Source organism: Mastacembelus armatus, chromosome 20, assembly GCF_900324485.2.
Source record: "Mastacembelus armatus chromosome 20, fMasArm1.2, whole genome shotgun sequence".
Classification (NCBI taxonomy): Eukaryota; Metazoa; Chordata; class Actinopteri; order Synbranchiformes; family Mastacembelidae; genus Mastacembelus; species Mastacembelus armatus.
The window spans coordinates 2,761,715-2,777,608 of record NC_046652.1 but is presented as its reverse complement, the minus strand read 5'-3'; the positions used below and the strand labels follow the sequence as shown (position 1 = coordinate 2,777,608).

Genomic DNA, 15,894 nt, shown 5'->3' with positions numbered 1-15,894 from the left:
AATAACCTTTGTGTGCACATTGGAATGACTCATTTCATACAATTTGAATTGAATTATTTTGCACAAGTAGCCACTGCAGACACATAACATTTAGTACAGAGGAGTAAAGGCATAAATGCAAAGATCCATCTACTGAATGAATTTTTTAATCCAGCTCGACTGTCCACACAGGACTAATTGGTATTGCTGTTGTCATGCAGTGATGGATCCTAAACACCATGTGTATATTTTGTGTGTGTTGGGTCTATCAAACTACTACAAACACTCCTCAATAATAATAACATAAAAATAACTAACTCCCATTCCCACTCTCCTCTGAAACTGTACTGAAAAATATCCAGGTCATTATGTCTATCAAAGCCTCCGGCTGCAGCAAATGAGTCTCCGGCTCACACAGAAAGCTGAACTTGTTGCTTTGCAACACGCAGGTTGACAGTAACTTTCCAGCTCTGTCATTAGTGCTGGTAGGTTAACCTGAAGTGAAGGTTACAGTTGAAAATAAAAAAGGACAAGACAAACTTTCCTGTTATTCTGTGAAGATGGAAAGTATGTACATACTCCTATGTAAGATCAATGTCTAAGAGGGCTCCTGAGCTGAATATTTATTTATGACACTGTGCCATAAAGTCAGACAGGTCCACTTTGGAGCAGAAGCAAGCAACATAAAACAAGTCAAATCAAAGGTGTGGTGCATAATTCACGTCCATCATGACCAACCACTGAAAACAAAAAATCATTGTAATGTGATCACTAACTCTATTCTTTTGTTTTCTGTACTATATTATTATTTCTATGAATACATTTCAGGCCTCCCTGCTTAACTCCTTTATTCTTCATCCCACTCAGTGCGAAGTACTGTTTGGGATAACGCTGTTATATAACTAGGAGTTATGTCATGTCACTTCAGTGAGCAACTGAGTCATACAACACTTTACCTTTTAAACTGCAGCCGCATGACTACAGTTACTTTTTAAAGTAATGCAGTAACTATTATGCAAAGCACATTATCTAGTATGTAACTGGCTAGTGCCCCTGTCTGTAGACTAAAGAATGACCTACAAAGACCTACTTCTTTCTTGTGAGGGCACTCATTGACCTAATGCAGTCCTTACTATAACTTTAACTATCATGTAAATGCCTTGCTCAAAGCTCAGTCCTTAACATAACCTAAATATAATTCTAACATTGATGCCTAAACCTTAAAGTGTTAACACTCAAACAGAAGTAAAAAAAAAAAAATTGAGGCCAAAATATCTTCACTTTGCCAAAATGTCCTCACTCTGATAGAATTATGCTCAAAATGGTCCTCACAAACATAGAATTTCATGTACACACTTGCTCACTCATGCACAACTCCCAAATTCACTCAGAAGCTCACCTTTTACACTGTTTTTTCATAGATTTTAGAGAGCAACAAAAGGACAGTAGGTGTGTATAGCACAGCTCCAGCTGCATGCTTACATTGTTTAATTTGTTCATGTCTGTGTGCTCTCATGCTTGGATGGCTGGCTTGTTGGCTGGTCAGTTAGTGATTAGAAAAACATTCTTGTTTATCAAATTAATGAGCCACACAGCATGGGTATGGTTTGTGGATCATGGAGGCCACTTATGTATCAGTTTGTGCATTACACATTTAGATAAACAACACATAGGTACATTTTTTTAACATGCAGACACAGTATGCAACAAGCATTAGAGATGAATGGCTCTTCATACTCCCCATAAAGAAACTCAGTTCCTGTCATACAAAAATAATTGAACAGACGACGGTATCCGCGGCAGGACACCACAAAGGAAGCTACTGCTCTCCAATAAAAACATCTGTGCATGCCTGAAATTTGCTAAGGTGCACTGTGACACACTACAGTTCCACTGGGAAATGTTTTTTATGGACTGATGTACCAAAGGCTGAACTGTGGGGAAAGAAAACACAGCACTATGTATGATGACAGAAGAGCACTGCATACCAACATGAATGCATCACCTCAGTAGTGCGTTATGGCAAGTGTTGTGTAGGGTGCAGGGACCATCATGATATGAGGCTGCTTTGCTGTTCTCTGGGCCTATAGAGCTGTCATCATCAAGGGAAAAATGAATTCCCATGTTTATGAAGTTTACAGCGTGGCTGTCCACCAGCAGTTATTAAATACAGGGGTTCACTTGCTTTTTACACCAGCTCTGTGAACATTTAGTCATTGTGCAGAACACATGAAACATTTAAATTGGTTCTGTATTATTAGTTTAGCACATGAACATCCTACTAAGATATGACAAGTTAAAAGGATCCACATACTTTTGCTTCCATTTGTATTATTCTTTGTGTGTGTCTAAATTTAGTTGTTGCTGCTGGCCTTTCATCAGACCTGGCTGTGATGTATTGAACCCAGCTCTCCATCTAAATTAAAGAGACATAACTGGTGTTCTGTCCCATTGGTGCGCAACCCTTTCGGCTATCGCTAATGGGTCTTATCCCATTTCACATGCTAAGCACTGAAGAGAACATTGTCTGCAGCCATCTGGGGTGGGCCTCCCTCCATCCGAACTGAGTGACCTCATCAGGTCAGTGCTTCCCATATAAACGGCAGTTCGGGCAGGATCTTCCCTTTCTTTTCTTCAGCTATGGCACTGAATAGTGAGTATTCTGTCTGAAGTTTTTTTTTTCCTTTAAGATGGTTTTCTTGCAACAGTAGTGGTGCCAGGTTCTGCAGTGTGGATCCGGCCACATCTTTGTGGATGATCTGCATCCCCACTACGCGAGGGTTACGGGGGCAGAGCACGCCGCCTGGGCCCCTTTAGCCTCTGCGGCCCATGCTTCTTTAAGCAGCTGTCGCTGAAAGAGCTAACATTAGCTTACGACAGCATGTGTGTCTCTCCCTTGCCCCCAAAGAGTGCCAACAGGCCAAGAAGCCATCTTCTCTCTTTGTTTCCTCCGGTGCCCCTGACAACAAAACCCGTCTGTCTCTGTCACAGGAGAACTGACCTGGTACTCGACTTCACTATTTGACCCGGAATCGGACAATTCCGGGTCACTATTTGACCCGGAATCGGACAATTCCGCCTCCATCCCTGGTCCCTCTCCAGAGGCCTACCTGCTGCACCCCTCTCCGTCTAGGGAGCCAGAACAGAGGCATGCTAGCTAGCATGCTAGGCGAGGGAGTTAATGTTGCACCAGCCTCTACCTCCAGTTTGTTTCTAGCTATGGGTGGTTTTTCATAGTGGCTCACAAAAAGCGGCAACCTGTGAGGTCCCCTGGTTCCTTTGTCCTGACCCAACCCTTTCCAAATGCTCAGCCTAGAGCCTAGCTTTGCTAATTACAGTGAAGTGCCTTCAGTGGAGCTAGGCAGTGGTACCACACCACCCTACCCCTCGATCCGAATAATGGGTTAGCAGCAAAGTTAGCAGGTGGGTAAAACCACCGGGCCAACTAGCTTGCAGCCAACCCCGAGGCCTGCCTCCTGACCGCGCCTGAGAAGTAAACATCTCATCTCTACCCGGCCTTTCCTAAGCAGGATTCCATTTAGGTCACCCTAGGCTCAGTTCCGGTTCTGCTGAGGGGAAGGAAAACACCCATTTAACTAGATTCATTTTATTAATACAATTCTCTAGCAATATCACATTGCAACTCATATCAAACATAAAATTAAAATGTGTCAGTAATATCAAACCTTAACTTCAGGCAGCTTATGTCCTTTGCTGTCTGGAATCAGATGCTGCACATGTTTTACCAAACTATGGTAACAAGTGTTCTCTTTTGCTGCAGTCTGCCAGGGAGGCAGCATAAAGCAGAAGGATGCAAGGCGGCTAGACAAGCCAGTGAAAAAAGCTGGTTCAGTGACTGGAATGAGGCTGTGGGTGGATACAGGAGATCCTTCATCCCCACTGCCATCAGGCTCTACTACACCTTAGCCAATGGCAGATGACTAACCAACATGAACATGGACTCTTACTGACTCCTTTCACTACTGACTACTTATTACTTTCACTACAACACTACCAGAATTTCCATTTGGGGATTGATACATTATATTTAGATGTTATGTCAGTTCTTAACATCTAAATAAACTTTATTAATCCATTATTGCTCATTTTTTGTTTAATTGCATATTGCAATATTCAATTCATGTACACATAAATGTGAGCCGAGCTGGATGTATGTGGTGGTTTACACATCACTCATGTTAGCCTTGTCTTTTGGCCACAGACAGAGGAAGAGGTGTACTGAAGGAACAGGAGGCAAAAATTAGATGAAGAGACCACAAGAAAGACAGAACAAGATGAGGATCTTAGAGGCTGAGAGGATAAATGTGGATGGGATGACTGTGTGTGTTTGTGTGTGACGGAGATAGAGTTTGAAGGCCTAAGTGTCTGCACAAGGTAACAGCTGCAGCAAATGAGTCTCAGGCTTCTCTTACACTCTGGTTTCTATCATACAGCTTATAAAGCGATGGCTAGTGACAGTTAGCAATAAAGAACCATAGCACACAAACAAACACTGCACATGCATGTCAGCAGCACTGCACACAATGTTATACTCTTCTCTTACTCATCAAACTTTGACAGTCGCTTCCATTCCTTATGTTTTTGTTTTACTGTATCTGTGAGATACAGTAAATTTGTTACCCGGGCAACAAATCTCCCACAATTTATGAAGCTGTCCATTTGAATTAGGGAGCAGATGGTGGATGGTGTTTGTTGAACCATCCTTTCATTTTTAATTAAAGAAACAGATATGCTGATCTCATGGCTACCAGCAATTTTTATAGCCCTCATGTTATCTTATCAGAGGCGTCCATTGTATGGGTGACATACATAGTTGCTGAGGGTGCACAGAGAAAGGGAGAAAGATTACATGGCATTCAGCAGCACCAAATAAATATCAGTCCTCTATGGACATGACTTCAATCATGTTTGCATCTATCATGGTCAACGCTGATAACAGTCCCTCCAGCTGCACTGCATTCAGCCCTACCTGTCGGTTTCTGTTGGATCCCAAGTCTCAGGAATAGATTCTGGGGTAGGTGCTCTTTCCCTGTCCTCCCTTTTGTTTTGTGTTCCCTCTAAGTTTGTCTGAACTTCACTTTCAGCCCAGTTCTAACCAGTTGTGTCTAATGATGCTAAATCTGACTTCAGCCTTACCCCAGCCCTAATCAATTATCACTCTACACTCCGAAGTTTAGGAGTCTAATGTTTACTCTCCCTGCAGTTCCTACAGGTACCTTAGGAAACTAGGAGTTGGATGAAGCATGTGTGTGAGTTGATTTACTTTACATACAATAAAATCATGCTAATGCTGTCTCTACAGACAGAAAACAAACACGTGGCAGCTGCAGAAAAACAGGTCCACATCATATATGGAAAGATAGGTAATGATGATGAACCCAGCACATACTCAGCAGTGCTGTACTGAGTTCACTATTTTACTGTTAGTTTCTTTTTCACGTCAATTTCAGTTAAAAGCTGAATGAAATGCTGACAAGACATTGCACTTGTTTGTTTTTATGTGACCGAGCTCAGTAGTTCAACAGCCAGGACCGGCACTGCACATAATTACCACACCCTTGGACAAATTTTGCCCCTTTCATCTGAGCAGACTCTACATCAATTTTACTTGCAAGCATTTTTCTTTCTTACCACTAATTGAAGTTTTTCTTCCCTTCACTTCCTCTTCCTACTCTTTGATTGTCTTCCTCTCTTTCTAAAGCAAGTGATTGGCTCATTACAGTTAATGAGCTTTGGCAGAAACACTTATCTTGGCATTTAGCCAAACCACAGAGCATGAGCCCGACAATTACAAACTGTGTTTCCAAGTGGTTCTGCTTCATACAGAGTTGACAATTGAATATTGTGTTTTGAAGAGGGCACCTGGTAAATAAGCACAGCAGCAAACAGCAGTGGATACTTTGCCACTGTCAAGCTTCACATTTCTGAACAGTAGCACAGTTTTAAATGGTGCCCCTGAGTGCTTGAATGGTTAGTACCTTTTTCCTGTTCTACTGAAGGAGAGAAACGCTTAAACATAACCACATTCAAAAACCGCTAATGGTAGTGGAAGGAAGATGGAGAGGGAAACACAACAGGCAGGAAAGAGCACACAAAGGAAAAACAGGAAAGATTTTGAGTGGTTGGTCACCAGTTGAAGATATTAACAGACATTATTCATTCTTAGATACAAAATATAGCAGACTTACATTTATTTATACAAAATACAGTGAATATCGATTTAATTGTCTGCTTTATTTTATGCAAACCCCATGAGCAATGTCTGCCAGCTGCTCATTGTGAATACTGGCCTTTGTCAGAACTGCAAAACTGCAACTTTTTCCATTCAACTCTTCTATTCAAATAATCTCAACTCACCACCTAAACCCCACAGGAGTCCTCTTACACACCAACCTTCACACATTTTCCCATATTTCTCAGATGTCTGTGTGATTTTAGTTTTGCTGAGTTTTTTACAGCTCTGGATTGGTGGTTTTGTCTGTGAATCTCATTCGTTAATGATCTGCAAATGCTCTCTGTTAACAATTCTAGCTGTGACCTGTGAGATTGTTTGTTGAAGTAGAAACAGTCAATCTGATTTTCTACAGTTCTTCCTCTTTTTAATGTACATACCTCTCCAGTGAGCATTCCTGTGTCTGTAAACAATGAGCATGCAGGAATGTCCGGTAGACATGGACAGAAGAGCTTGGGAATCATCAACATGGTGAAAAACTACAGCCCCAAGCAGAAAATTAAACTTTCGTTATCTCACATCTGTTTTATTCCATTAGTTTATTCCCTCATTTATGGAAAACAAAGCCCCATATTCGAAACAAGATGGCCACAAAGGTTACAATATTCATTTAACCACAAGTGTGAAGAATGAACAACATGGTTATACAGGACAGATGACAGAGTCATTAAAAGAACCTTTAGAATATATGGACTACTTTTATTTAAAATATTTAATTCTTATAACATTAAGACAATCGGCCAATATTTATTGAAATGCCCGAACCATTTATACAATTTAGTTTACAAAATGATTTAAATAATTAATGGATTATCAAAATTTTTGCAAGTGTCCATATACTAAATTGAGTGGCAGTTGAGGTTTCAGTTCTCAAAACATATAGTACATACATGGTACTGTATATGAACAAAGAAAGGTGTGTTGTACAACTACTGTATGTCTAATTTAAAATAGATTTCACAGAAAATCATGGTTTGTACTGCGTTGGATATGATAGTTTTGCACCCACATGGGTAAATTTGTTTCTAGTACGAAGACGTGTCCTGTGTCATGTTCCAGATTTAAAAATTGGTGTCTGTCCTTCACTGCGAATATTTGCACTTGTGTTATTGCCAACTTTGCCACTTCAGAGCTATTAAGGACTGACATCTGTTATGGCAAACTTTTTAAATGTCTTCTTGGCACCAGTAGTTCATCCTGGCACTGCCTTCTTGATAAGTGATTAAAAAGTCAAGTGTGTCAATGATAATGGGAATATATTTGTACACTCCATATCTGAAAACACATACATCACAGTCACTGATTATTGTCAATATAAACCCCCAAACTGCTGTTTTTTACCTTTTAGGGAGGATGGATGTCTTAACTGGGGAATCAAAATTTGCAGCCTGGACAGCTGTAGAGATGTTTAAGTGTATTTTCTCATGTTGAGATTATTAGCAGAAAATCCACCTGCTATGCACACTACTTTTTCTGTTACACTGTGGAGGTTCTGAGGGCACTATATAGTGGACAGGCCTACAGCATACTGACACCACTACAAAATGGCAAACAAACTATACAATGCATTCACCAGTGTGTAACTGTAAGGTCACAGTTACACACTGTGGTATGTGAGTCCCTTTAGGCTATTTTACTGTTTGTGACACAATGATAACCACCTGTGAAGAATCAATAGCCAAGCTGTCTAAATGTCACTACCAGTAACCCAGTGTGAGACTGTGGTGTCAAACACAAACAGCATAGTCAGCGGTATGTCTTGTTCACCCCACCATGCTCATGTCAAACACAGTGCTATTAACAAATTACATGTCAGTCCTGGAGTACACGGACAAAAACCTGGACCTAGAGCCCAGCATGCCTGATAAGTTGTCAAGCACACAAGTACCCAACTTAATGCCCACACATTTTACGAAGTGAATCTCACTTCAAAAATATCCACATCAGTGTAGACACAGGTGTACACAGATTACATGTCGCAGGTCCATGCAGATTATGTGTCAGGAGGGTTTCAATTTTCAATAAAGTTCATTTAAATTGTTGCTACAATTGGCAGATTTTAGACAATGAGATTAAATTAACAAGTTATTACATGTTTTGAAAGCACTCCACCTGTTTTGCTGAGAATTGGCACCAAGGGTTATATCATGCTATAATATTTATTTATAATATTTATTCATAATGAAGAACTGGAGGATCACTGTAACCCATCTGAAATCACCATCATCTCTAAAATAGGCACAGTAGAGCTGTCCAGTCCTCTTCTCCATCAGCACAGCTCATCCTTTATCCAGAGCAGGTGCCCTGTGGGACAGAGGGCTTGCTGACAGATGTCACTGTCAGCAAGGAGCTTTGTCAGGTTTTCAGCCACCCTACTCCACATTCATAGACGGCTGGACTCCATCACCATTATTTCTCATTTCAAGCCAGTAGGGGGCAGAATATGTCACCCCCACATATCATATCGAACAGAAATACAGAATATACCCACATTGATACACAGACATTTTTCTGCACATGTTCAAAGCAGACATATGAAAACAGACATTCGCTTATCCACATAAACACACAGATCACCACACTGAAAGGGGGTTGTAACTCCTACATTAACAGTCTCTATGACATTCACACACACACACACACACACACACACAAATACTACTCACCAATTGATTTTTTTTTTATTGTTATCCAGCCCATCTAACATTCCCAGAACCACCCAGCTGTGTTTCTAAAACAAAACTCGTAGTACAGTATGTCCATGTGTATGTAGATGCCTTTATTTCATAATACCTCAAAAGAATAACAAGGGAAAAGTTGTTGTGGCCTGCCACCTAGTGGTTTACAATGCATTGCAGGTGCATTGTAACTTTCAATGCTGTTCATGAAATAGAGGTATTCTGGAAGACGGCAAACTACAGACTAAAACCCCCTAAATCCCTGGCTGTGATAACATGACACTCATCCCTATATGTGGCTAATTAGTCACATATGGCTATATATATAAATATGCACTACGTCCCTGGATAAAGGAAAATGTGGAAGTATTTTCCTAATTTTGTATTTTGAGTACACTCATCATTCCCTTTATTTATGTAGAAAAGTGAGGAGCTGGTTGATCGAACCCTATTTTACTTGAAGCACTTGTTTCCTAACAGAAATTAACTCATTTCTGATTCACTATACTGCCAGATGCTCAGTGGTTTTAGGGGAAGGCACTGGAAAGAGAGGTGTTAGTTATGTGTTGTGCTGAACCATTCAGCTTCTGGATTATGTTTAGTCTGTCATCAGGTTAACTAAAGGAAGCCAAATCTCTGTTTACTGTTCTCCAATCCTGTCTCATCCCCTGCTAAGCTGGAAGAAAGATGTTCCTAATCCTTCCCACCTTGTGCTGCTTTACCCACCAAACAATGTGCTTTCCCATCTACTGTGGGTTTCAGTCACTTTTCAATAAATGTCACTTTTCTATAAATGTTGGTTTATGTAGAAATGTAGGTTACCTTGTCTGAGGTACCTTTTTTCTGCCCAATATTGTTACTAAGGATATACTTTATTCCTTCTTCCTTTCTTTGCTTTCCTGTTTCCTTCCTCATTTAGCCTTTATCTTTTTACTGTCTCCTTATCTTTGTCCTTTTTTCATCTCCCCATCTAGCCAAACTCAACTAACCTATCTTTCCATTTATCCACCCTTTATTCACTCATTGCTTTCTTTTTGCTGTTTAGTTGATGCAAAATGACCCATCCTGTATCTTGTGGGCTGTTTATCTGTGTGCTTTTATTTGAGAATTTTGGGAGCACAGGTTTGCTGTTGAAACTGAATATGGATGCTTTCTGATGGAAGAGGGATTAAAAAAACACAAAGAAAATACTAAAACCACCTTTGTGACACCACAGACATAAAACAGTAATATCTCTGATAGGGCACATAGACTAAAAAATAAAATGTTCTATTATAATCAATCTGAGTTCAGACAAACAACTCCATCTTGTCTTAAACCTACAGGCCTTTTTTTGTACACAAGCCCAAAAAATGCATACATAAATTAAACTAGCTGTTCTACTTACATTTTAAGGGCTATATTGATGATTTTGATATAATTGGAAAGGGAACACTTTCTAGTTTATTGTGAAAATTTCGCTAACTAAATTTACAGACACTCTTGTCAGTTTCACAAAGGAGCTAAAATGGAACTGTCTGCATTATTTTACTAAGACTTTATGGATGTTTAGAACTGTAAAACACCTTCTTTTTTTTTTAATACAAGTAAACAAAACTAGATGAGCTTCACTGACTCAACGCATGTAAAACAAACCTATATACATGTAGGTATATAGTTGTCTAATAGTCCTGAGGTTTGAGTGAATATTTCAGAGAACAGAGGTGGATTGTTGGTTTGTATACAGCGCACAAGTTTTATGCACATGCTCCAAGTCTTTGCCGTTTTTTTTTTTTGGTTGTTTTTTTTGTATCTCTCTGGCAGAATTACAGCGCCACATACTGGTCTGGCATGTATACTACATAGTTTTCAGTCGATTTCAGTGACTTCGTGTACACAGATATTTCCTGAGAAGACTCTGTGTTTACAGAATTTTTTTTAGAACAAGGAAAAAGAAAGATCAGATTGGGAGAGCTCTGGCTTCGTGTGGATGTAGCTTTAGACTGATGAAGCTACTTGGCTGAGTAGTGAAACGTTTCAACTAAAAACTAGAAGTCCAGTTGCCTCGAATCAACCTCTAGATAACCTCACCTGAACGACTGAGAATCTTCAGAAACAATCCCTAAGGTAACACCAGGTTAGGGCCATGGACTGATCTTGGAGTAAAGTGGAACTAATTACAGCATCGGAGAGAGGGGCAGTAAGTTCATGATTAACCTTTGAGTGCATGTCTGCATAAAAACAGTTTTATTACATTATATATTATAAACCTATAGATTATAAACCTCCCCAACAAACTGCTGCCTGTGCTGCTAGAGAAAAACATAAGCCCAGTGCAATCATGATCTGATCATTTCGATTTTCTAAAAACGGCCCTGCTGAACACACTGTGTTGTCACTGTGCTATCCCAGATCCACCATGAGCAGTTTGCACTCTGCTTTTTTTGGATGTGTTTTAGCGCGTTGTGATAATCTCCCAGAGCTTTTTAAGTCAGCAGTGCTGAATCAGATTATCAGCTGCTACACACTGAACTGGAATACATCCAGGAGGAGCATTTAGCTGAATTAGCATTTGCCCTGTTATCCTACCAAACCCAATTCATTTCAGATTCTCTTGGAGGAAATATTTTACAAAAATAGGTCTGATGTACCCAATATCTGCAGCACACACACTCTGATAAACCATGTCTGAAAAACCTAAAGAGAACAATCTACAGTGCACTAGTGGAGAATAATTTGTTAAGATTGTCACAGCCCTACATTTGTATTTGTGTTTAAATTAAACACTACCTGCATACAAGCAGACAAAATAAGTAAAACGTCACAGTGTAAATGTTCCAGATTAATCAGTAAAATTGACAAAAATACTCACTCAGTGTATTAGTCTTCAGAACAGTGAACTGAATTTAAATCCTCTTTTGTTGACATTTAATCCTACATTGTAGGGTGTGTTTGAATATGTGTGTGTGGTTGAACAGATCACATCTGTCATCCATAAACATACAGCAGAACAACAGAGGGACTCTCAGGTTTCTGTTTCTACATTGTGGTTTTGGAGACTGCTGGTATCCATGACTGACAGTTCCAGACAATATCAGGGTGTTTTTAGGACATGTTCTCCCACAAATACATATATCGCTACACTAATTCCACCTGTTTACATATAACACAATAATGAATTCTGATTCTGAATTGATTGGTTTCCTTCTCTAGCTACAAGTCTGATCTAAATGATACACTGTTTTACTTATGTGTCTGTTTGCTAATTTTGAAAATAATAAATAAATAAATCTATTTATTTGCACAATTTAAATGGCAGTATTTGAGATTATATTTTTTTCGATATTGAAGTAATGTATTACCCTCACTAAATTTTTTGTGATACAAAAAACCAAAAGCTTCTTGAAAAATGATGGGGTGTGCCGTTGGCTGGGGAGGTTGCTGCAGAGCTTTGGAAAGCAGCTTTAGGAAGCTTTGGGCGGCGTCATGGCTGTTAATGAAAACAGCCATGAATGGCCATGGCCCAATCACTCATGAATGAACGTTAAACTGCGCATCTATCTGCACGTGTGCGCATAAGCATGCATACAAAAAAGTCACACATACACACACACAGTGGTAGTTATGGCCAGATGGTGTAATCCTTTGGTTTTCCCTGTGTTTTTATATTTTTCCCATCCTCTGTGGATTATGATGTTGTCCAATCGGATTTCAGCCTACTCTCGAGCGATGATGTGAGATGAATGACAGGCGGGTGGATGAGTAAGACAGGCAGTAGACATACTGTACATTGTACGGTACATAACGTGCAGGCTATTTTAGCACCCTACACTGAGCAAACTGCGGTGCCAACCATTTGGAGAGCTGGTCACTGACCATCACTTACCAGGTAAGATACAGGATGAACCACAGCCAGGTACGCTGGGAAAGATGTGTCTGAGGAGCTTTTTAACATCAGAAGGCCATTTTAGGCCCCGAGGATCACACCCAGCATCGAGGCATCACTGTTTAAAGGAAACAATTTAAACTCAAAAATTACTGTGACAAATAATTTAAATTCTCAAAAAGCTGATGCTCAAGGGGAAGCTTTATCTTGACATGGTAAATTGCGTGAATTTCAAAGTGGCTTTGTTTTCTTAAGTTATTTTATTAGGATGAGGGGGACAAGACGGGTCCAGAGAGACACATTTAATTGGATTTAAATGATAAGTGACATGACAATGGGCCTACCTGACAGTTCAGATAATTTTGAATACATTTCTTACATTTGAAAGTAAAATTCATTTAACTGCTCTCTGTTAATTTTTGTGTCACATAGATAAACCTCAGTTTAAATGTGCTGTAAAGGAACAAAGATTCTGCATTGAAGAAAATCCATTGTAATTTACAATCATTATGACCTGGATTTGCATGTTCTCTCACTCTTACACTTGATTTGTTGCAATTTTATCACTTTTACTTTCAGTTCTTCTTTAAGGCGAGAGTACTTTTTCTAAACCTGCTTTTGAACTATCTATTTGGTAGTTTCAGTTTCCATTAAATATTATTTTATATACTGCACAAGAGTACGAGCATGAACTCTTAAAGCACATTTTTAGCATGTTTCCAAAAAAGATTGATACTGAATCAAAAAAATATTTTTCACATTGTTTCTATAGTAGCATTGATTTTGCCCTCATCCACACTCTCTCAGTCCTGCTATTACTTTAAAATAAGAGTGTCTTTGTGTGTACAACATATATTTTGATTCTTTGATAATCCTGATTCGGATATATATGTATAATTGGTAGAAAACTTGCAGCCACTGTCATACATAGTCTGATTTTACACTGAGCTGTTTTAACTGCTTCATTTAGCAGATTGTGTGAGTGTTGGAGCTGATGAAATGTAGATTCACAATTACTAAAGAGTGTGTGTGTGTATGTGTGTGTGAAAAAGTGGACCTGTATAATTAATGCATGGACATACTTTGTGCTTACTGTCCCAGCACGACATGTAAGGGTGCAACTGTAACCCTTTATAATGCACATGACAATGTTTCTGCATGCACATTTATTAATGCATAATTTCACATTATCGTTAAAACAATGGTTGAAGTTATTGTCATTGCTTATTCTGTTACCTCAAATTACCTGAGCAGGGCTGAAGATATTAATCCCAGATCTAAAGCCTGTACCAAATCAGTCTCACTGAACTGTATCTATTCCTCTGCCCACGCAGGTCAGTGCTTAATGTGCATGGTGGATGTGGTGCCAGTGAAGAATGAGGATGGGGTGGTGATCATGCTCATCCTCAACTTCGAGGTCATGACAGAGGAGACGCTACGAGACCACAAACAGGAGCTTAACCACCGCCTGCCCACCTGGCTTGTTACCGGTAGCTAATGACTTGCCTTGTTTATTTGTTGTTTTATGTATATAAAGCAATGTTTCAGCAAAACTCGCTTGCTGACTCACAAAGTTCTGTTTTATTCTTGTGCAGCCCTGTTTTCTCTTCTTACCAATGAACAATTTATAATTTGACCAGATAGTAACTGGCAGTAATCATTAGGGAAGTGGTAGTTATAGAGAGTGCAAAGCCAGGTGGTCCAGAAATTTGGTAAGTAGTTTTATTCCTCAATGACTCCTGGGTATTAGTGTTGGGTTTTTTTTTTTTTTTTTTCATTAATATTTGGTGCACATAATGTTCCAGAGAGATAACCCAGGAGACCTGTCTGAAGTCATTCAGTGATTGGGAATCATTGCTCCCAGTGAAATTCCTTATTTTTATCTTTGTGGCTTAAACCAATAAATAATCAGCGTTACTGTCCCAGATTGCTTTGGGTTTTTGTTTTTGAAGCTGTATTTTTAAAGTCTACTGGGTTCAGTATTATGCAGCTCAAATCTCTTACTCTACACGCATGACCTCCATTCCCTAGAATGTAGAACCACCTTCTTTTGTCTGGTCTCTCCCTTTTTCATTCTTTAACACTTTTCTCTCACTGTCCTACCAGATTTTAATATTAAAACTCCACATGTTATTCTGCAAAGAGCCTTTTTCTTCATTTTCCATGCTGACTCTCTCTATCAGGTCGTCCACGAGGTTTCAAGCTTCGTCTTCCCCTGCTACGCTCCCTCTCCAACAGTAAAGTGTCTCTGGACAACGCAGAGTCTGGTCACATTCCTACTGCTACACCTTTGCATCGAGACCACCACAGTCACAAATCTGTAGGTGTGGGGGAGTTCCTGCCCCTTCCCCCCTTAACACCAGACCACCACGCGCACATCAGTGGAAGCAGGTAGGCTGAGGAAATGTTTAGAACAGGGTCTATGTACTGTTACTGTGGAAAATGTCTCAAATGACTATCAGCATGTCTATTGAATGTCTGACATTTTTCTGTAATCTTTTCATTAAGGATTTCTGAATTTTGTGTATTATGTAATGTGGATTGTATTAGATAATAATATTTCCATGTAAAGCTTCTTGTAGAAAATTAATTTTATATGATTTGTGCAAGGAAAACCTCTTGTTGCTTTTTCCCTTAAGTTAAAGCAGGTCTTTTTTCTTTTGCACAAGGGCCTTTTAGTTTTGTCAGACACTTGCCACCCTGTAAATACCCATTATGTTCTTTTATGTCTCTTAGGTCAGCGCTACAGAGTTGGCCAGAAGACCGCCAGGAGGACCAGTGCACTTTACTGGGCTCAGAGGCTCCTGTGCCGCCTCCTCCGCCACCACATCTTCCACACAGAGGCCACTTGGTGGGTCCCCTCACCCAGTCATCCCCCTGCATAGCACCCCACCATCGCCTCAGTCTCAACCCAGACGCCTCAGGCTCTAATTGCTCCTTGTCACACAGCCGCTCACGAGAAAGTTTCCACAGTATGCGTCGTGCTTCCTCTGTAGATGAGATTGAGGCCATGAGGCCTGATTGGGACCGAAAGAACAGAAGAGAGAGTGTACGACCAGGCAGCAGCAGCACTGGTGAGAAAGAGTAGGCAGAAAAACAGAGGGATTTTTATATTATCT

The 15,894-nt window shown here is 39.9% G+C and overlaps 1 protein-coding gene across 1 annotated transcript in view; it reads left to right on the top strand.

Annotated features, from left to right (window-relative positions):
* kcnh2b (potassium voltage-gated channel, subfamily H (eag-related), member 2b) overlaps positions 1 to 15,894 on the top strand; it is a 169,517-nt gene that overhangs the window by 80,244 nt on the left and 73,379 nt on the right. The window contains exons 3-5 of the mRNA XM_026292651.1: positions 14,110 to 14,265; positions 14,959 to 15,166; positions 15,512 to 15,849. Coding sequence (XP_026148436.1) covers positions 14,110 to 14,265; positions 14,959 to 15,166; positions 15,512 to 15,849 — 702 coding nt within the window. The remainder of the gene's footprint in view (positions 1 to 14,109; positions 14,266 to 14,958; positions 15,167 to 15,511; positions 15,850 to 15,894) is intronic.